Raw genomic sequence first — 19,007 nt, 5'->3', positions numbered from 1 at the left:
ATACCATACTATGAAATATTATCGCTATGCAGATAAAGAGTTATCCCCACCAGTCACTGTTGGTTTGTGCCTTTAATTCTAGCTACTCAGGAGGCTGAGATCTGAGGATCATGGTTCAAAGCCAACTCAGACAGGAAGGTCCTTGACACACTTATCTTCAATTAACCATCAAAAAGCTGGAAATGGAGCTGTGGCTCAAAGTGCTAGCCTTGAGCACAAGAGGTCAGAGACAATGTCCAGGCCCTGAAGTTAAACCCCAGTACAGGCATGCGCGCGCGCACACACACACACACACACACACACACACACACACACACACAGAGTGTCATCCTCAAAAACACAAATAACAGAAAAGCTGAGCGTAATAATTATGAAGTGATAAGAATTATTTTAAATTCTTTAATTCATCACATTGGAAGCTTATATAACTTAATCTTTGTTAATGGCTGCTTTTATCACTAGCTTCCTAAATTTCTGGAAAGGTTACAGATCTCATGAGCCCTTACAAGTCAACTGTAGTACACAATGCCTAGAACATCAGTGCCTGAAATTTACTCTTGAAGGTGCTGTAATTGGGGTCCAATGATCCATGTGCACACAATTCTCCACCCCAAGGAAATCAGTTTGGAGCCCCACACCCAAACGCCAGGAATTCCACATATCAGATCTAGCCTCTCACCATGTACGGCAAATAAAGAGACATGGTAGGCAGACACAGGTGGCTCATGCCTATAATCCACGGTTTGAAACCAGCCCAGGCAGAAAAGTCCCCATGAGACTCTTTTCTAAAATTTTTTTTCTTAATATATATTTTTTATTGTAAAGATACTGTACAGAGGGGTTACAGTTACATGAGTAAGGTAATGAGTCCATTTCCTATGGAGCGTTGTTACCCTCTCCTTTATTTTTTCCCTACCGTCCCTATCCTCCTCACCTTCCCAACGCCTCCCTCCCCTCTCCCACCCCAATTCCCACCCCCACCCCCGCAAAGTTGTAAAGTTCATTTTTACCTACTGTCTTGTACATCTCATTGTTATAATGGGTCCTCCTGTATCCTTATTTCAACATTTTGTTATTTCCTTTCCCCTCCCCAAATTAGAAAAATGTATATACAAGATGCAAGACACTTTATCTCTAATTAACCACTCAAAAACAGCAAGTGTGCTGTGGCTCAAGTGGTAGAGTGTTAGTGTTGAGCACAAGAGGCTCAGGGATAGCGCCCAGGCCCTGAGTTCAAACCCCACAACAGAGAGAGGAGAGAAAAAGGAGAGAGAAAGAGAGAGAGATAGGAGAGGAGAGGAGGGGGGAAGGGAGGGGAAAAGAAGGGAAGGGAGGGGTGGGAAGGGGAGGGGAGAGGAGAGGAAAGAGATTTACTATATGGCACAGGCATGCCATGTTAGAGTATCTTTGGGTTTCAGACGTAGCTTTAGGTTTTATAGAGAAATGATGGGGGGGATGAGGGTTATAAGAAAGGTATGCATAATTAAAATAGTCTTGAGTCAGGTTCTGAGTTGGTCGGAGGTGGAATCAGATGGCTTGACAATCTAGTGTGACAAGATGGGTCGGGTAAGCCTCGTTACAAATCATTGATGACTAGCAGGTGAGCTACTGCTGCTTGAATTAAGAGATGGTATTGAGTTAAGAGGCTGGGATGCCTAGCCTTCACCCTGCTCCTAGTTATATGATGAGCCCAAGTAAGGAGTCAATGTTTTGGGTGGGGGGGAGTGGAGGGGAGCCAGATTTTAAGCACTTCTTGTACCAACACTATCTAGATAGCTCCCTGGCTTTCCTCACAATCTTATTTTGAAAATGAACAACAACAAAAAACACTGCTACCTAGCTATTCAACAAAGATGACATTGATAAATAAGTAAACCATTCATCTATTCCTTGAAAATCTTATTAACTAAAACAGCTTTCAAAAGGAGCAGCCAGAGCCACGATGGCCTACTACAAACTATCATAAGGCAGAGAAATGAGCACCTCTGCAAGGTGGCAACTGAGGGAACACAGTGAAGTTTAATATTGGACAGACAGACAGACAGACTTGGAGAGACCCAGGGACTCTGGTGATTGGACCAGAAGATGAGGAACAGCACAAAGAAGCCTAGCTGGAATGGCAGAGAGAAAGAAGCTAACAGAGAAGAAGAGACAGAGTAGGCAAAACTGGCACAGGACAGGTACGGAACAGACTGGCCTACGGCTGCTCTGGTCACTGCGAGGCCCGCTGGAACTTGGGAAGGCCTCTGCTTTCCTCGTGGTCAAATGATGCCATAAGAAAGCCATCTTGAGAAGGTCATCGGGCCCAGCCTCGCTGCTTTGGGGAACATCCTTCCATTTTCCTTTCCTGGAGACTCACAGCAGGCATTCCTGTGGTATCCCGGCCAGAATCCATCTCTTGGCACAGTGGAACCAATGCCACAAAAGCAAGCACACTGAAAGCAGGTCAGAGACACAAAGGAGTGATGTTCACTTCCTCTCTAAGACTGAGGACCAGCAGCCAAGGACGCAGCACAGGAACAGGTGGCTGGGTGCAGGGGCCTGCACCCCAGAAACAACAGCCACAGGCCGTGGGACAGATAAGCCCAGGGGCATCCTCCACCCTGCTAAGGTGGCTGGCAGCTGGGGCCCGCAGTGCCTCAGATGGAACACAATGCTAATTGGGCCTGCAGGTCCATCCAGCTAATCTGTCCGGAGAAAACAGGAGACATAATTTGTGTTCTGTACTACCTCATGCTAGGGAGTAGGAAAGAAAAAGAAAAAGCCTTCCAGCCAGCTAGATCCCAAGAATCTTTATCCCCTAGACTTTGCTCTGTCCCAAGAAGACAGCAAGAAATGCAGACTGGCCAGCCACTGGTGGCTCATGCCTGTAATCCTAGCTACTCAGGGGCTGAGAGCTGAGGCTTGTGGTTCAAAGCCAGCCTGAGTATGAAAGTCTGTGAGGCCCTTACTTCCAATTAACTACCAAAAAGCCAGAAGTAGAGCCTTAGCTGAAGTGGTAGAGTGTTAGCCAAGGAGCAAAAAAAGCTCAAGGACAGCGCCAAGCCCTGACTTCAAGCTCCAGGACTGGCTGGCACACACACACACACACACACACACACACACACACACACACAGTGCAGACTGGCAGAAGTAGTGAACAAGTGCACTCTTGCCCCACACCCACCTAGTGGAGAAAACACATTGTTAAAAGACTTTTTTTGAGCCAGGCATTGGTGGCTCACACCTATAATCCTAGCTACTCAGGAGGCTGAGATCTGAGGATCATGCTTCAAAGCCAGCCCAGGCAGGGAAGCCCATGAGACTCTTTTTTTTTTATTCAAGTGTAATAATTTTTATGAATACTCATTTGACAATTGTTAACATTGACACAGTGTTATGCTTTGAACTCATTAATCCATGAGATTCTTTTTTTTTTTTTTTTTTAATTTTGTTTTTGGGGCCGGTCGTGGGGCCTGAACCCTGGGCCTGGGTGCTGTCCCTCAGCTCTTCAGCTCAAGGCTAGCGCTCTACCACTTGAGCCACAGCGCCACTTCCGGCTTTTTCTTTTTTGCTTATGTGGTGCTGAGGAATTGAACCCAGGGCCTCATGCATGCAAGGCAAGCACTCTAACACTGAGCCACCTTCCCAGCCCCAATCCATGAGATTCTTATCTCCAATAAGCCACCGGAAAACTGGAAGTGGCGCTGTGGTTCAAGTGGTAGAGCGCTAGCCTTGAACTGAAGAGCTGAGGGACAGCACCCAGGCCCAGAGTCAAGCACCATGACCAAAAAAAAAAGAAAAAAGACTTTTTTTGTACCCCAATCAGAATGCCCCACATCCTCAATTCAGCCAACGACAAATGCTGGAGGGAATGCGGAGAAAGAGGAACCCTACTGCATTGCTGGTGGGAATGTACACTAATACAACCACTTTGGAAAACAGTCTGGAGGTACCTCGGAAAGCTAAATATAGACGTCCCCTATGACCCAGCCATATACCACTGAGGCATCTACCCTGAGCAACAGGAACCAGGATACAAGGACACATGCACCTCCATGTTTATTCCAGCACTGTTCACAATAGCCAAGATATGGAAACAACCCAGATGTCCCACTACTGATGAGTGGATCCAAAAATTGTGGTACCTATATACAATGGAATATTATGCAGCCATTAGAAAGGACAAAATAATGGCATCTGCAGGGCAATGGATAGAACTAGATCAAATCATTTTGAGCAAGGTAAGCCAAGAGCAAAGAGACAAATGGCACGTGGTCTCCCTGATATGTGGATGCTGAAGCCAAAATGCAAGGACATATGGCAAAGTAAGCAGGACTCGAGAAACAAAGGATTGCCACTCATTTTGTCATATCATTGCTAAATGACTCCATGTTATTGACCACATATATGGTGTATACATATGCACGCAACGGAGGGAAGCTAGGAGGAGGACACAGAATCAGTGGAAAACGGGAAAACATACAACAGAGGGGCCCATCAGCTTCACACATAGATGAAAATGAACTAAGCAACCAAAGGACAGTGATGGGAAGAGAGGAATGAGAGGGAAAGAAGAAACATATTACACTAAGCAAAGGAAAGAAACATAAGTATCACCTGATGTGGAAGAAATAATTGTACTGTCAAAGCTCATAGAATTCACCAACTTTATAGACCATGATAATGACAATTTGCCTTGTGAAGGTTAATGTGTTTTGACTTTAACTCTCACTATTCCGCAATACTGTGAAATATGTGAAATTTATGTAATTACCTGACACCGGTGGCTCAAGCCTGTAATCCTAGCTACTCAGGAGGCTGAGATCTGAGGATCACGGTTCAAAGCCAGCCTGGGCAGGAAAGTCCATGAGACTCTTATCTCCAATAAACTACTAGAAAACCGGAAGTGGCGCTGTGGCTCAAGCAGTAGTAGAGTGCTCACCTTGACAGAGCACAGGGACAGCCAGCGCCCCCACCCCAGAGTTCAAGCCCCACAACCAACAAAAAAAGAAAAAAAGAAATTTATGTAATCACCTAATATCAATTTTTTAAAAAAGAAGAAAATAAAACTTTTTTGTGTTTGCTGTCTGGTTCCTATATATTTTTCCCCTTTCATTTTGTCTTTTGGGGAGAGGGTTGTATGTGTGTTTTCTCAGAATCAGATATAGGTGTTATTCTTTTGGGCTTGGGAGACAAGATCCTACTATGTAACCCAGGTTTGACCTCAAACTCAGAATCCTCCATTCTCAGTCTCCTGAGTGCTGAGATTATAAGCACATTTTATGCTTTTGAGAGATGGTTTTTGTTGCTGCTGGTGGTGCTGCCACCATCATTGTTACTGTCTCTTCCTCCTTTTCTTTTTTTTTTTTGGGGGGGGGTCCGGTTGTGGGGCCTGAACTCTGGGCCTGGGCGCTGTCTTTCAGCTCTTCAGCTCAAGGCTAGTGCTGTGCCACTTGAGCCACAGCGCCACTTCCGGCTTTTTTTCTTTTTGCTTATGTGGTGCTGAGGAATTGAACCCAGGGCCTCAGGCAGGCAAGGCAAGCACTCTCCCACTGAGCCACCTTCCCAGCCCTCTTCCTCCTTTTCTAATGATAGATTTTGTTAAGTCTATACTTTTAATTATAGCCATCAGGTTCCACCTTTCTTCTACATTCTCCCTACTTAATTTTTTTTTTGCCAGTCCTGGGCTTGAACTCAGGGACCTGGGCACTGTCCCTGAGCTTCTTTTGCTCAAGGCTAACACTCTACCACTTGAGCCACAGCACACTTCCAGCTTTTTGTTTTTATATGGTACTGAGGAATCGAACCCAGGGCTTCATGAATGAAAGGCAAGCATCTACCACTAAGCCACATTCCCAGCCCCCTACTGACTTCTAGACTAATCCTTTTCTTGCTTTCCATTTCTTCTTGTTTTTCTTTTGTCATCTTTCAAAACCTTTTTATTTATGTGATATCTAGCCTCCCCATTCCTGTTATAATTGCTAAGTGTTATGAATATATTCCCCATGTAGCTAACAGCACACCTCATACAATCCATCTTCACATAAACTTCAGCCAATGCTTTAACTCAAAAAATATAGAAAAAAAAAAAACAGTCATGACCCAAATCCACATAGGCATAGCTAGGAGGCCTTGAAGACCCATTCCTGGTTATCAAACCTTACAGCAACAGCAGAGAGAAACAACAAAGACTGGACTCTGTACTTTTAAAGGGCCAACCTATAGTTTTCTTCCATAGCCCTTTCAGACCACACATTGTTGACAGAGGAAAAGTGAGTGTGCCCTAATATATTCTGTCATCAACAATACTGCCAACCAAAATTACTATTTCCAGTAAAGTCATCCTTCCAAATAAAAAGAGAAATAAAGACTTTCCAACTTAAGCCACAACATTGCAGAAAGAAACCTTAAAGAGGGAGATAAATGCAACCACAAGAACACAGGAAGAAATAAAACCCTCTAAAACAATAGAGAAATAAATAAGAATTGGGAAATAACTATTAGAAAAACAACATAATGATAGGAATTAGTTTATATCTTTCAATTATAATCCTGAATATGGTCTTAATTCTTCAGTTAAAAATCAGACTGGCTGGGAATGTGACTCAGTGGTAGAATGCTTGCCTAGCACGCATGAAGCCCTGGGTTCAATTCTCAGTACCACAGAGCCAGAAGTGGCTCTGTTACTCAAGTGGAAGAGGCTAGTCTTAAGCAAAAGAAACTTAGGGACAGCGCCCAGGCTCTGAGTTCAAGCCCCAGCACACACACACACACAAAAAACAAAAACAAAAAACAAACAAAAAAAAAAAACACAGACTGGTAAAGAAAATAATACAATAATTATACATATATATGATTATTTCAAATATATGTGCACTGAGCATCAGCATATATAACTTCATAAAACATATATCACTAGAAATAAAGGATAAGACAAGTCTCTATACATGGGTGACTTAAATATCACAAATAAGCAGGCCATCTAAAAGCTAAACAAATTAGAGTTAAAATACATGATGTGTAAAGTGGACTTAATACACATCTACAGAATATTACAATAACTGCAAAATACACACTGTGCAGCAAAATACACACTCATGAAACATTCTCCAAAGGAGATCATATTTTAGGCCACAAAGTCTTAACAAATACAAAAACAATTTAAATAATTTATTGCATCTTATCAGATTCCAATGAGCTGAACTAGAAATCAACAGCAAGAGTAAACACAGAAACCACACACACCTACACACACAGAGATTACAATTATTTTTGAATGATTAGTAGGTTATTGAAGAAATAAGGAGGGAAAATGAAAAGTTGCTTCAAGCTAATGAAAACAGAAACACAACATATCGGGCTGGATGTGTGACTCAAATGATGGAGTGTTTGCTTGCCTCTCAAGTTCCAGGTCATGAGTTCAAACCCCAGTAAAAAGATAGATAGATAGATAGATCTCACACACACACACATCTGTGGGACACAACTAAAGTAGTTCTGAAAGGAAACTGTATAGCTATAAATTTCTACATTAAAGATGATTAGAAGCAGTAAAGCCCATGGGACACAAAAGAAAGTGAACTATACAACTCATGGGTGGAGATAGGAGGGAGGAACTGGGAGAGTGTGAAGAAACCAAAGACACTCATTACCTGACTCAGGTAATTATAATCCCTCTGTATATTACCTTTAAAATAACAAATTACTTATTAAAAAAACAATTAGAGATCTACTGCTGCCTGTAAATGACTTACTGATACGCCACATCTTAGAAAAACAAGAATAAGCCAAACCTAAAATTAGTAGACAGAAAGAAATAACGAAGTTTGGGGCAAGAATTAATGAACTGGAAACTATAAAAGAACAACAAAACTATAAAAAAAAAAAAAAAAAAAGACAAATAACAGAAAAGTTGGTTCTTTGAAAATATAAACATGACTGATTAGCCAAACTGAGAGAAGACCCAAATTAATAAAATTAGAGGGGAAAGGGGGGGATAACAGACACATTTCATTGGAATCCAAGGAATCACTAAGATATATTTTGCAAATTTAAATCCAAATAAGTTGGAATATCTAGAAAGAAATAGGTAAACATCTAGACATCTGACCTAGAAAAACTGAACCAAGAGACTATAAACAACCTAAACAGGACTACTGGTCAGGTTGCTAAAGTGGCAGAGCCCTTGCATAATAAGTGAAGGCCCTGATTTCAATACCCAATATCATAAAATATAAACAGGGCTGGAAGGTGGCTCAGTGGTAGAGTGCTTGCCTTGTGCGCATGTGGCCCTGGGCTCGATTCCTCAGCACCACATAAGCAAAAAAAGCTGTAAGTGGTGCTCTGGCTCAAGTGGTAGAGCACTAGCCTTGAGCTGCAGAGCTCAGGAACAGCGTCTAGGCCCAGAGTTCAGGCACCATGACTGACCAAAAAAAAAAAAACAAAAACCTACATGGATTTTAATAAAGCAATGACACTGAAGCAGTAAGTCTCCTAACAAAGAAAACCCAGAGCCAGATGGATTCCCTGCTAAATTCTACCAGACCATTAAAAAAGAACTAACATCAATACTCCTCTAACTATTCCATTAAAAAAAGAAAGCAGGCTGGGAATGTGGCTTAGTGGTAGAGTGCTTGCCTAGCATGCATGAAGCTCTGGGTTCAATTCCTCAGTACCACATACTGAGCCAGAAGGCGTGCTGTGGCTCAAGTGGTAGAGTGCTAGCTCTGAGCAAAAGAAGCTCAGGGACAGTGCCCAGGTCCTGAGTTCAAGACTCAGGCCTGGAAAAAGAAAAAATTAAAAAAAGAAAGCAAAGAATGCTTCCAAACTAATTCTATGAAGCAACTATTTCCTGATACCAAAATGAGATAGGAACACAACCATAAAGGAAAACTACAGACCAATTATCCTTGATGAGCACAGACACAAAAATCCTCAAATTCAACAACATATTAAGGAGATCATACACTATGACCATGTTGATTCCATTCCAGGTACACAAAAATGGTTCAACATAGGTAAATCAATAAACATGAAATAGCACATAATACAATTAAGGAAACAATCAAATGGTCCAAACGATGTAAGAAAAATTCTGGACAAAATTCAGTTTCCCTTCATGATAAAAAGCACTGAAGAAATGAGATATAGTAGGTTCCTACTATATACCAACAGAACAAAGGCTATGAATGGCAAACTCATAGCCAATACATTGAATGGAGAAAAAGTGAAAGTATTTCCTGTAAAATCAGGAAGAAGACAGGATGTCCATTCTCACTACTCTAATGATTAGCATATAATTATTGGGTGAAGAAGTCAGGTTATTCCTATTAGTACAAAATATGATCCTAGAACTAGAACACTAAAAATTCACAAGGAGGGGCTGGGAAGGTGGCTCAGTGGTGTAGTGCTTGCCTTGTATGCATGAGGCCCTGGGTTCGATTCCTCAGCACCACATAGTGGCACTGTGGCTCAAGTGGTAGAGTGTTAGCCTTGAGCTGAAGAGCTGAGGGACAGCACCTAGGCCCAGAGTTCAGGCCCCATGACCAACAACAACAACAAAAAGATAGACTAGCTGGGAATGTGGTAGAGTGCTTGAATTGCATTCATGAAACCCTGGGTTCAATTCCTCAGTACCACATAAACAGAATAAACTGGAAGTGGCACTACAGCTCAAGAGGTACAGTGCTAGTCTTGAGCAAAAGAAGCTCAGGTATAGTGCCCATGCCTTTAGTTCTGAGTTCAAGCCCTAGGACTGTCAAAAATAAAAATAAGAGAGAGAGAGACAGAAATACAGACCAATTTCTCTGATGAATACAGATGCAAAGCTCTTCAATAAAATTTAGTCAACAGAATCCAGAAACAAATTTTTTAAAAATCAGACATTATGACCAAGTAGGCTTCATCCCACAGATACAAGGCTGTCTTAACAAATCCAAATCAATAAATGTAATTCACCACATCAACAGAATGAAGAACAAGAAGTACATGATCATCTAACAGATGCAAATAAAAGCCTTCAACAAAATACAATATCCACTCATATTAAAAGCTTTAGAGAAACTAGGAATAGAAGGAACATTCCTTAAAACAATAAAGGCTATGTATGGCAGACCAAACAGCCAATATCACACTAAGAGGGGAAAAACTAAAACCACTTCCCCTAAAATCAGGAACAAGGCAAGGATGCCCATTCTCCACTCCTCAATATAGTTCTGGAATTCTTAATCATATCAATAAGGCAAGAAAAGGACATAAAAGGGATTCACACAGGGAAAGAAGAAATTAAACTATTCCTATTTGCAGATGAGATGATCTAATACCTAAAGGACCCAAAAAACTCCACCCCCAAACTCCTAGAGCTGATCAACCACTTCCACCAAGTAGCAGGATACAAAATTAACCCACAAATATCAGTAGCCTTTCTGTCTATCAACAATGTATAAGCAGAAAGGGAAATCATGGAAAGAACTCCATGGCAACAGCCTCAAAATAAAATACCTAAAATTAGCCTAACCAAAGATGTACAAGATCTTTATAGCAAAAACTATTAAAATCTGAAGAAAGAAATCAAAGAGTACACCAGGAAATACAAAGACCTTCCATGTTCATGGATTGGTAGAATTAATATTGTAAAAGTGGCCATATTGCAAAAAAGGATATACAAATTCCCATCAAAACCTTCTTTACTGAGATAGAGGACGCAATCCAAAAATTCACGTAGAACAACAAAGACTAGGCAAAGTAATTCTAGGCCAAAAAAAAAAAGTGCAGGAGTTATCACAATACCAGATTTCAAACTCTACTTCAGAGCCACAGTAAAAAACAACAAACAAACAACAACAAGAAAACAGCTTGGTATTGGCACAAAAATAGACCCAAAGATCAATGGAACAGACTAGAAGAGACTCAGAAATAAAACCACACACTTACAGTCACCTGATATTTGACAAAGGAGCCAAAGACATACAGTGGGGAAAAAAAAAAAAAACCACAGCCTCTTCAACTATTGGTGTTGGGAAAATTGGGCAGCCATATGCAGAAAACTAGAAGTGGATCCCTGCTTGTCACCATGCACTAACATCAACTCAAAGTGGATCAAACACCTCAACATCAGAGTCAAAACTCTAAACTACTGCAAGAAGAGAGTAGGAGAGACATTAGAACTTATAGGTATAAGCAGGAACCTATTGAATAGTTTCAGGAGCCCAACAGATAGGAGAGAGACTCAACAAGTGGGACTACCTTAAAATAAAAAGTTTCTGCACAGCTAAGGACATAATTACTAAACTAGAAAGATGGCCAACCAATTTGGATAAGATCTTTACCAGCAATAAATCAAAGGCCTAATATCCAATATATATAGGGAGCTCAAGAAACTAAGCACTCCCAAACTTAATACACCAATTACTAAATGGGCCAGGGAGCTATAGAGATTTCTCAGAAGTCTCTGAGAATGGCAAAGAAACACATGAGGAAATGCTCATCATTCCTGGCCATAAAAGAAATGCATATCAAAACAACCCTGAGATTCCATCTCATCCCCATTAGATTGGTCAACATTTTCATTCAAACAACAAATGCTGGCAGGGATATGAGGAAAGAGGGAACCCTACTGCACTGCTGGTGAGAATGGAAACTAATAGAACCACTCTGGAAGCAGTTTGGAGGTTCCTCAAAAAACTAAACATCCCTATGACCCAGCCATATTTCTTCTAGACATCTACCCTGAGCATCATGAACCAGGATATCATAAGAACACTTATACACCTGTGTTCACTGCTGCACTATTCACAATAGCCACGATATGGAAACCCAGATGTCCCACAATACATGAGTGGATCAAAAAAAAAAAAAATGTGGTACTTATATACAGTGGAATTTTACAGAGCCAATAGATAGGATGTCATTTGCAGGGAAATGAATGGAACTAGAACAAATCGTGTTAAGTGAGGTAAGTCAAGATCAGAGAGACAAACAGCATGTTCTCTCAGATATGCTGGTTAGATCTAAAACACACTGAGATATGACAAGTTACATGATTCTAGATACATACAGTGAGACCAAAAGGCGATAGTTTTGAGAGAATCACAAAGTTGCAATACCCAAGCACCTCTTCATATGTACATATAAATATGCATACTGAAACGAACTCCCAAGATATGGAAGCAAAGGACTTTTTCAATGTTCTATTTCTGATGTCTCTGTATTCTTTGCATTATATACATTGTATCCACATGTGTATCTGTGGGGAGATTGGAGGGGGAAACAGAATCTGAGTAAAGTGGGTAAAAAAGTACAGCAGTAGAGCGCACTAGACATTGATAAAGTAACCTACACAACTCATGGGTGGAGACGGGAGAGAGGGAATGGTAGATGAGGGAACAGATGAACTGTCTGAAAGGAAATGTATTTATTACCTGACACATGTAAATGTAACCCCTCTGTATATCAGCTCTAAAATAACAATGTTAAGAAAATAAAATATATCTGTATTTCTAAAAGGCATATCAAAAAACAAAACCAAACCCACCATTAGCATCAGAGAAAACAGCTATAGTCCTTTCTAGAATGTCTAAAACTATTAAAAAAAAAAAAAAGCAAAACTTTTGGGGGGAACAGGGAGGTGTTGGGCATGAACAGGGAAGTACTTAGAGCATTTCACTAATTGAGCGGTGGAGCTTTCCACTTTTTGGCATGATCCTCCTACCTATGTCTAGTTCAGACGTGTTCAGTTTGTTGGCCGAAATAGGGCCTATTTTTTTGCCTGGTTGACACCAAACAACAATCCTCCTGTTCTCTACTGGGAGTAGCTGGGATTGCAGATGTGCCATCTGGCCATAAAATGTACTGTCAAACATGACTCCATGCTGAATCAAAGATTTGTATGAGAGGTCTTGCTATGCTCAGGGGGAAGATAATTAAACTCTACCTGGCTTTATAAACACATCAATGCAGAGAGACAACAAAACCCATTCTTGGTTAGAAATAATTTTTATTATCCTCTCCCCCCATGTACAGATGACTTCACAGAGACATGAAGATTTTATCCATGTCTTCATCAATTACAGTTGTAGAAAATAAACTTAACTAATACCCTGTCAGCAATATATTTCTATCACTTTTTTAAACAATAAGCCATTTTATTTTTCTGTATTAGTTTTGAGTAGTTTTCTTTTTTTGATCAAACCAAGATCATTTTAGTTTATAGGTAATGGTTTCCTGACAGAGTCCCTCCCCCTAACCCCTAAAAAAATTACTATCCTAAGTGATAAACTCTTCTTGTACATTCAGCAAACTTTATATTGGAAAAAGCAAAAGAACAATTGAGATAGCATTTGCTCTCATGCACAGTAATAAATGTAGCTGAGCTTCTACTCCTTACTTTGCAATGATGTTCACATAAAATAAATTATCTCTTACTGAATTACAATGGCAATTCCTGAAATGTAGATGTGAAAACTATGTACTTTAACCCACTTAAATTTCGTCCTAATTTCTTTTATCTTTAACTAAACCATCAACAAAAGGACAAACTTCAATGCAAGATGTTTCCCCTTTCTCTCAGCTATTTCTCTCTAAAAGCTGGAATCTCCTCTCCTATCATGTAGAGATACATTTAAAGCACAGGAAAAAAATGGCTTAGCTTGCTGACATAATGCCCTTAAGTTTGCTGACATAATGCCCATATTTAAACTTGAAAATATAAAACCAGAGTTAAAGCATCACTTAATACATACAGTACATTAATTAATCAACAGTGTCCCACCGACTCAGAAGTTCCCTAACCTGGTTATCTTCTTTGCCTTTGTAACCAGGTCTCAATCAAAGAATGTGCTTGTAATAGGCTGCTGGTTTAATTTTAGAATTCATGTTTGGGCTATTTTAAAATGTAAAAATACTATGAGTGACATATGAACTATTAAACTTGTTTTCCATTAGCTACAGGAAGATCTATTCAAATAAAATGTCACAAGACAATACACAAATCTATGTCTACATATGAATGTACACACGTATATAATGAACCTAACTAAAGTTTAATAAGCAATACTAACACTGTTCTGGGTACACATTCCTAAAGACATAATTGTTTTAAAGATACATGTTATAAAGACGCTTATGCAAAAGGCAAAAATTAAGAATTAACATAATCTTTTGAGGTTTTTCACTATTACTTCAAAAGCCATTTCTATCTCCCATAGAAGAGAACTATGCAGTTTATTCTAGGAAAAAAATATTTTAAAAAAAGATAATGCTATGGTGTAAAGAAGTCACAAAAACTACAAGTGTATATCCCATAAGTCACACCTATTTAAGATAAGCCCCAAAGATATCACCATCTCCTTTCCTCTTTTAAAAGAGGTTTCTCTTCTTTAAGCCTCCTTAACTAGTGCCACAGAAATTCAAATCCCAGCAGCAACAAGTTAGAATAAGACTATAAAATAAGGCATTCTGTTCACGTCATAAAAGTAACAGGCTTAGTGGAGTAAAATGAATGAACATTTCTGCACTTTTCATAACAGTCCAAATATTATGTTGATGAAAATCTTACCAGAATATCCAATTTCTGTATTCCAGAAAAATAAAAAACATACATAAAATCACCAATTATTTTTTCCCACTGTTACAAACAGTGCTGGTCTTACTTAGTAAGGCCGACATGTGGGTGAAGTCTTCAACTATACCTTTTCTAAGCCTGTAGGTCACACACTACCTGATTTATTCAAATGACAGATTAAATCTAACTTGACAAAATCTCTGTAGTGTTATGTAGGGGAAAATATGCTGACTCAGAATAGCACATGTGCACACATAGGTGCAAACATAGTAAACAGTTTCCTTAAACACGATTCTCCAGAAGGAATCTCATCAGGCTGCAGCCTATGTATAAGGGGTAAGTAACAACACAACTGCTCATTCTTAGTATAACTATCTGAGTGAACTTCTAAACAACTAGTACCTTGATTTTTTACCAAAGAAGAATTCTGTGATACATATTTTTTGAAATTTGGACTGCCTGTTGCACCTTTACATTAAGTGTTGCTTAAATAAACAAAAAGCATAAATTTAATATTCTATTGTCTATATTTTAAAGCAATGGTTATGTCATCAACAGGTTCAATGCACCTAATGTGGGTCCTTTGACACCCTTTAAGTTTATCATATGATAAAGTTCTTCACAGTTTAAAATATTGTGAAGAAATATATCTATGTATAACTATATTCACTATGTACACATACTATGCATTGATGTGTCCATAAACTTGGACATTGTGTGAACCAGTGACCCCACACATATACAGGAACTCTAAATAATAGATTGGTGTAGACTGTGAAATGCTTTCTCAGAAATGCTTATAAAGAAGAAAAGAATGTTATTATGAGTAATTACAATAACAAAAATGTTACCTTATTTACATAGTGTCTATCTCTCAAGAGGTAAATATTTTTTATAAACATTTTTTAGTAGCTGTATGAGGCGGGGCATTGGGGACACTATTAATTTGTACTTTCCACAACCAAGTAACTGTCGAAGATCATACACTTTAACAGTGGCAGAATAAAACACAAACATGGGAGATTTTCCAGCTCCCCAGGTCTTCAAATACAGTCTTGTAGTGATACTAAGATTTCCATCATCCAACAGAACTTCCACTACAGTTATCAATTTCTAAGTCTTCCTATACTTGTCATTGTGTGTTGTATTTATACCACAGGGAGATCAAATGGTTTTTGGTTTTGGCAGATGAAAGTCTAACATTCAGTGTGATAACTCAGTATAACTTCTCCAGTCTTAAGTGCAACACAGCTGATTGGTCTTTTGGGGAGATGCAGTCAATGTCTAATCATGGCTGAAGAGTTCTCGGTCCAAATAGCTATTGCGTGATTACAGAGATAGCCTACAATCTTGTATTGTCTTAAAGGTCTGTCCTACTTCCACATATGGTATACACATATAAATAAGCATTTAGCACAAAATGTACAGTTAGCCTCAGTTCATGTTCAAATAAACAAAGGCCTTATGGGTGAACTTTAAAGGCCAAAAGCTCCTCAGAGTGCATGTTGTTTAATGATCGAAGATCTGGCAACTTTAGAAGTAGTTTCGTAAAAATAGAGGCCTCATTTGGATGGTTTTTCATTATTAAGGTCCTGAGTGCACGAATGAGGGTTTCTTGCAAAGCTTCCACAGAGTTGACATTTTCAATTCCAGATCGATCTAACAGAAATCGAGGGACAGAGAAATATAAAAGAGGACACATTATAATGCACATTCATAAATGCAATCCTTTCTCCTTAATCTCACTATGGACTTAAAAGTTTTACACATTAGAAACAAAGGCAAATATAACTGTCTCTCTTTTTAAAATCTCAATGGCAAGTTTCCTATTACATCTGTAATCCTAGCTCCTTAGAAGGCTGGGATGTAAGGACTGAGGTTCAAAGCCAACCTGGGCTGAAAAGTCAGAGATGCTTATCGAAGTAAGAAAAAAAGAACACCCAGAAGAAGTGCAATGGATCAAGTGTAGAGTGTTAGCCTTGAGCAAAAAGCTAAGGGACAAAGTCTAGGCCCTGAGTTCAAGCCCCAGGACCAGCACACACACATATATACAAAAAGGAAACACACAAACACCTGTATCTCCTATATTATTAGATACTCATTCACTCACTCACCCACTGAGAAAAGACATCTACCATGTTTTGAGCAGCCTTGTAGCGAGAACCACAGTAGAAACTGCAAGTAGTCTCCAGCCACTTGCAGGACCTGAGATGCTCAGCTCAATACCTTTTCAAGTACCTGACTCCTACCAACAACCACCTAACCCAGGAAGCAGGTTTTTCCCTACTCATGCCTGCAAAGTCCTGTCTACTGCTTGGCTACAACCTCCTAAGAAGCCCTGAGCGAGGAGTATGTTTCTATACCACACCCACATTTCCTCTAAACTGTGAAATGATAAACACTTGAAGCATTTTTTTTCTTCATCAGAAACGTTTTTCTTTTTCTTTTTTTTTTGTCGGCCGTGGGGCTTGAACTCTGGGCCTGGGCGCTGTCCCTCAGCTCTTCAGCTCAAGGCGAGCACTCTACCACTTGAGCTATAGCGCCACTTCCGGTTTTCTGGTGGTTTATTGGAGATAGGAGTCTCACGGTCTCTCCTGCCCGGGCTGGCTTTGAACTGCGATCCTCAGATCTCAGCCTCCTGAGTAGCTAGGATTACAGGCGTGAGCCACCAGCGCCTGGCTTTTTTCTTTTTCTTTTTGGTCCACTCAGTATGTGACACTTTTGCTCATTGGCTGGCATACTACCAACTGAGCCATGCCTTTAACTTCAGTTTGAAGCATTTTTAAAATTTTTTATTTTTTATTGTTGTAATAAGAATGATGCACAGAGGGGTTACAATTACATAAGTCAGATAATGAGTACGTTTCTTTTTGGACAATGTCACATCTTCTCTCAAATTTGAAGCATTTGGGCTAGGAATGTGACTTAGTGGTAGAGTGCTTGCCTAGCATGCAGGAAGCCCTGGGTTCGATTCCTCAGTACCACACAGACAGAAAAAGCCAGAAGTGGTACTGTGGCTCAACTGGTAGAGTGCAGGCCTTGAGCAAAAGCATCTCAGGGACAGTGCCCAGGCTATGAGTTCAAACCCCAGGACTGGCACAAAAAAAAAAAAAATTGAAGCATTTTTAAGCTAAATTTTGCAATCAATTATTATGCTGTAATAGATAACTAATACACCATTAACTTTTATCATACTAGTTATATTACTCACTCTCGTTTATTATACTGTCTACAATATTTCTTCACACAAAATGTTAACAGATTATTTCACACAAACTAGCAATAAAATGTCTTAACATCAGCCCTGTAGTTCTCCCTTAACTTTCCTCATCAGCAGAAGTTATTCCCTCTCTTTACAAAAGGAGGCAGTAGTGCACAAGAAATGTGCGATGGCCCCAGCATAGGGAAGTGTGATTCTGACTTACAAAGAAGTGTTTGTGGGAGGGACAGTACAAAACAGCTGGTCTGGTGGATAACTGGTTTCTGGGTCCTGCTGCTCACTCTCCTAAGTGGCCGTTACTTTCTCTTTACTAAATAAATTCTTTACAACTGTTTAAAAAAAGAAGAGGTGTTTTCTACGAGAACCAACGCATACCCTTTCACTGTTGTAAAGGACACTATAAACAGTTTTTAAAAAAAAATAAGACTGTTAGTCTTTTAAGGCCAGCACACAAGCACTCAGAACAAGGACAAAATAAATACCACATGTGATTAAATGCAGCAAAAATGGTAGAAATAGGCTTATCTTTCACTTAAAAAATCTAACATTTACTACCATGTGCTAATTTGTTTAGGAAAAGAAACAAACTGAATATTGACTTGGTTTATACAATCAAATTTTTCTGACAGACACACGAGACTGACAAAAAAAAAATCACTTCTCTTGACATCTGACTTTGACCAATAAGAATAATCTTGCAAAAAATATTTAAAGCTTTTTTCTTTTTTTTTTTTTTTTCCGCTAGTCCTGGAGCTTGAACTCAGGGCCTGGCTACTGTCCCTGAGCTGCTTTTGTTCAAGGCTAGCACTATACCACTTGAACCACACCGCCACTTCCAGCTTTTTCTGTTTGTGTGGTAGTGAGGAATCGAACCCAGGACTTCATGCATGTTAGCCAAGCACTCTACCACTAAGCCACATTCCCATCCCTAAAAGCTTTTATTAGCACTTTTGGGAGGTTCTCTTCACTTCAATAGTCAAATAATTACCTGTGAGACAATCCTTTTAGTGAGACATCTTGAAATGCTTTTCAAGAGTGAATCTCAAGGACCTGTGATTTTACATAGGAACTAGAAAGGTGAGGTAACCTCTCATTCATGATCCAGTGACAAACCCAAGACCTTGTACATGCTAAGGAATCAGCCTTTGGTTTTTTCAGCAAGATTCTCTTGTTGTGTAGCCCAAGTAAAACTCCCTATCCTCCTACCTCAACTTCCCTAGTGCTATAATTGCAAACATGTGCTAC

The 19,007-nt window shown here is 39.7% G+C and overlaps 1 protein-coding gene across 3 annotated transcripts in view; it reads right to left on the bottom strand.

The window, feature by feature from the left end:
- Positions 1–662: 662 nt before the first annotated feature.
- Nr1d2 (nuclear receptor subfamily 1 group D member 2) overlaps positions 663–19,007 on the bottom strand; it is a 54,586-nt gene continuing 36,241 nt past the window's right edge. Inside the window, exons 8-10 of one of the 3 annotated variants that reach the window (XR_006147434.1) lie at positions 15,594–16,201; positions 11,108–11,113; positions 3,113–3,123 (exon numbers count right to left, since the gene is read on the bottom strand). Coding sequence is in view for 1 of the 3 variants with exons in the window: in XM_042679745.1 (XP_042535679.1) it covers positions 16,005–16,201 (197 nt within the window). In the remaining 2 variants the exon portion in view is untranslated. Of the gene's footprint in view, positions 673–3,112; positions 3,124–11,107; positions 11,114–12,959; positions 16,202–19,007 lie in introns of those variants that run through there. The other 2 variants (XR_006147435.1, XM_042679745.1) reach the window with 2 other exon arrangements.

The sequence above is a fragment of the Dipodomys spectabilis genome, unplaced genomic scaffold (assembly GCF_019054845.1).
Source record: "Dipodomys spectabilis isolate Male_0828 unplaced genomic scaffold, ASM1905484v1 ptg000054l, whole genome shotgun sequence".
NCBI lineage: Eukaryota > Metazoa > Chordata > Mammalia > Rodentia > Heteromyidae > Dipodomys > Dipodomys spectabilis.
Note: the sequence above shows the minus strand (reverse complement) of the source record. Positions and strands in the feature narration are given on the sequence as shown.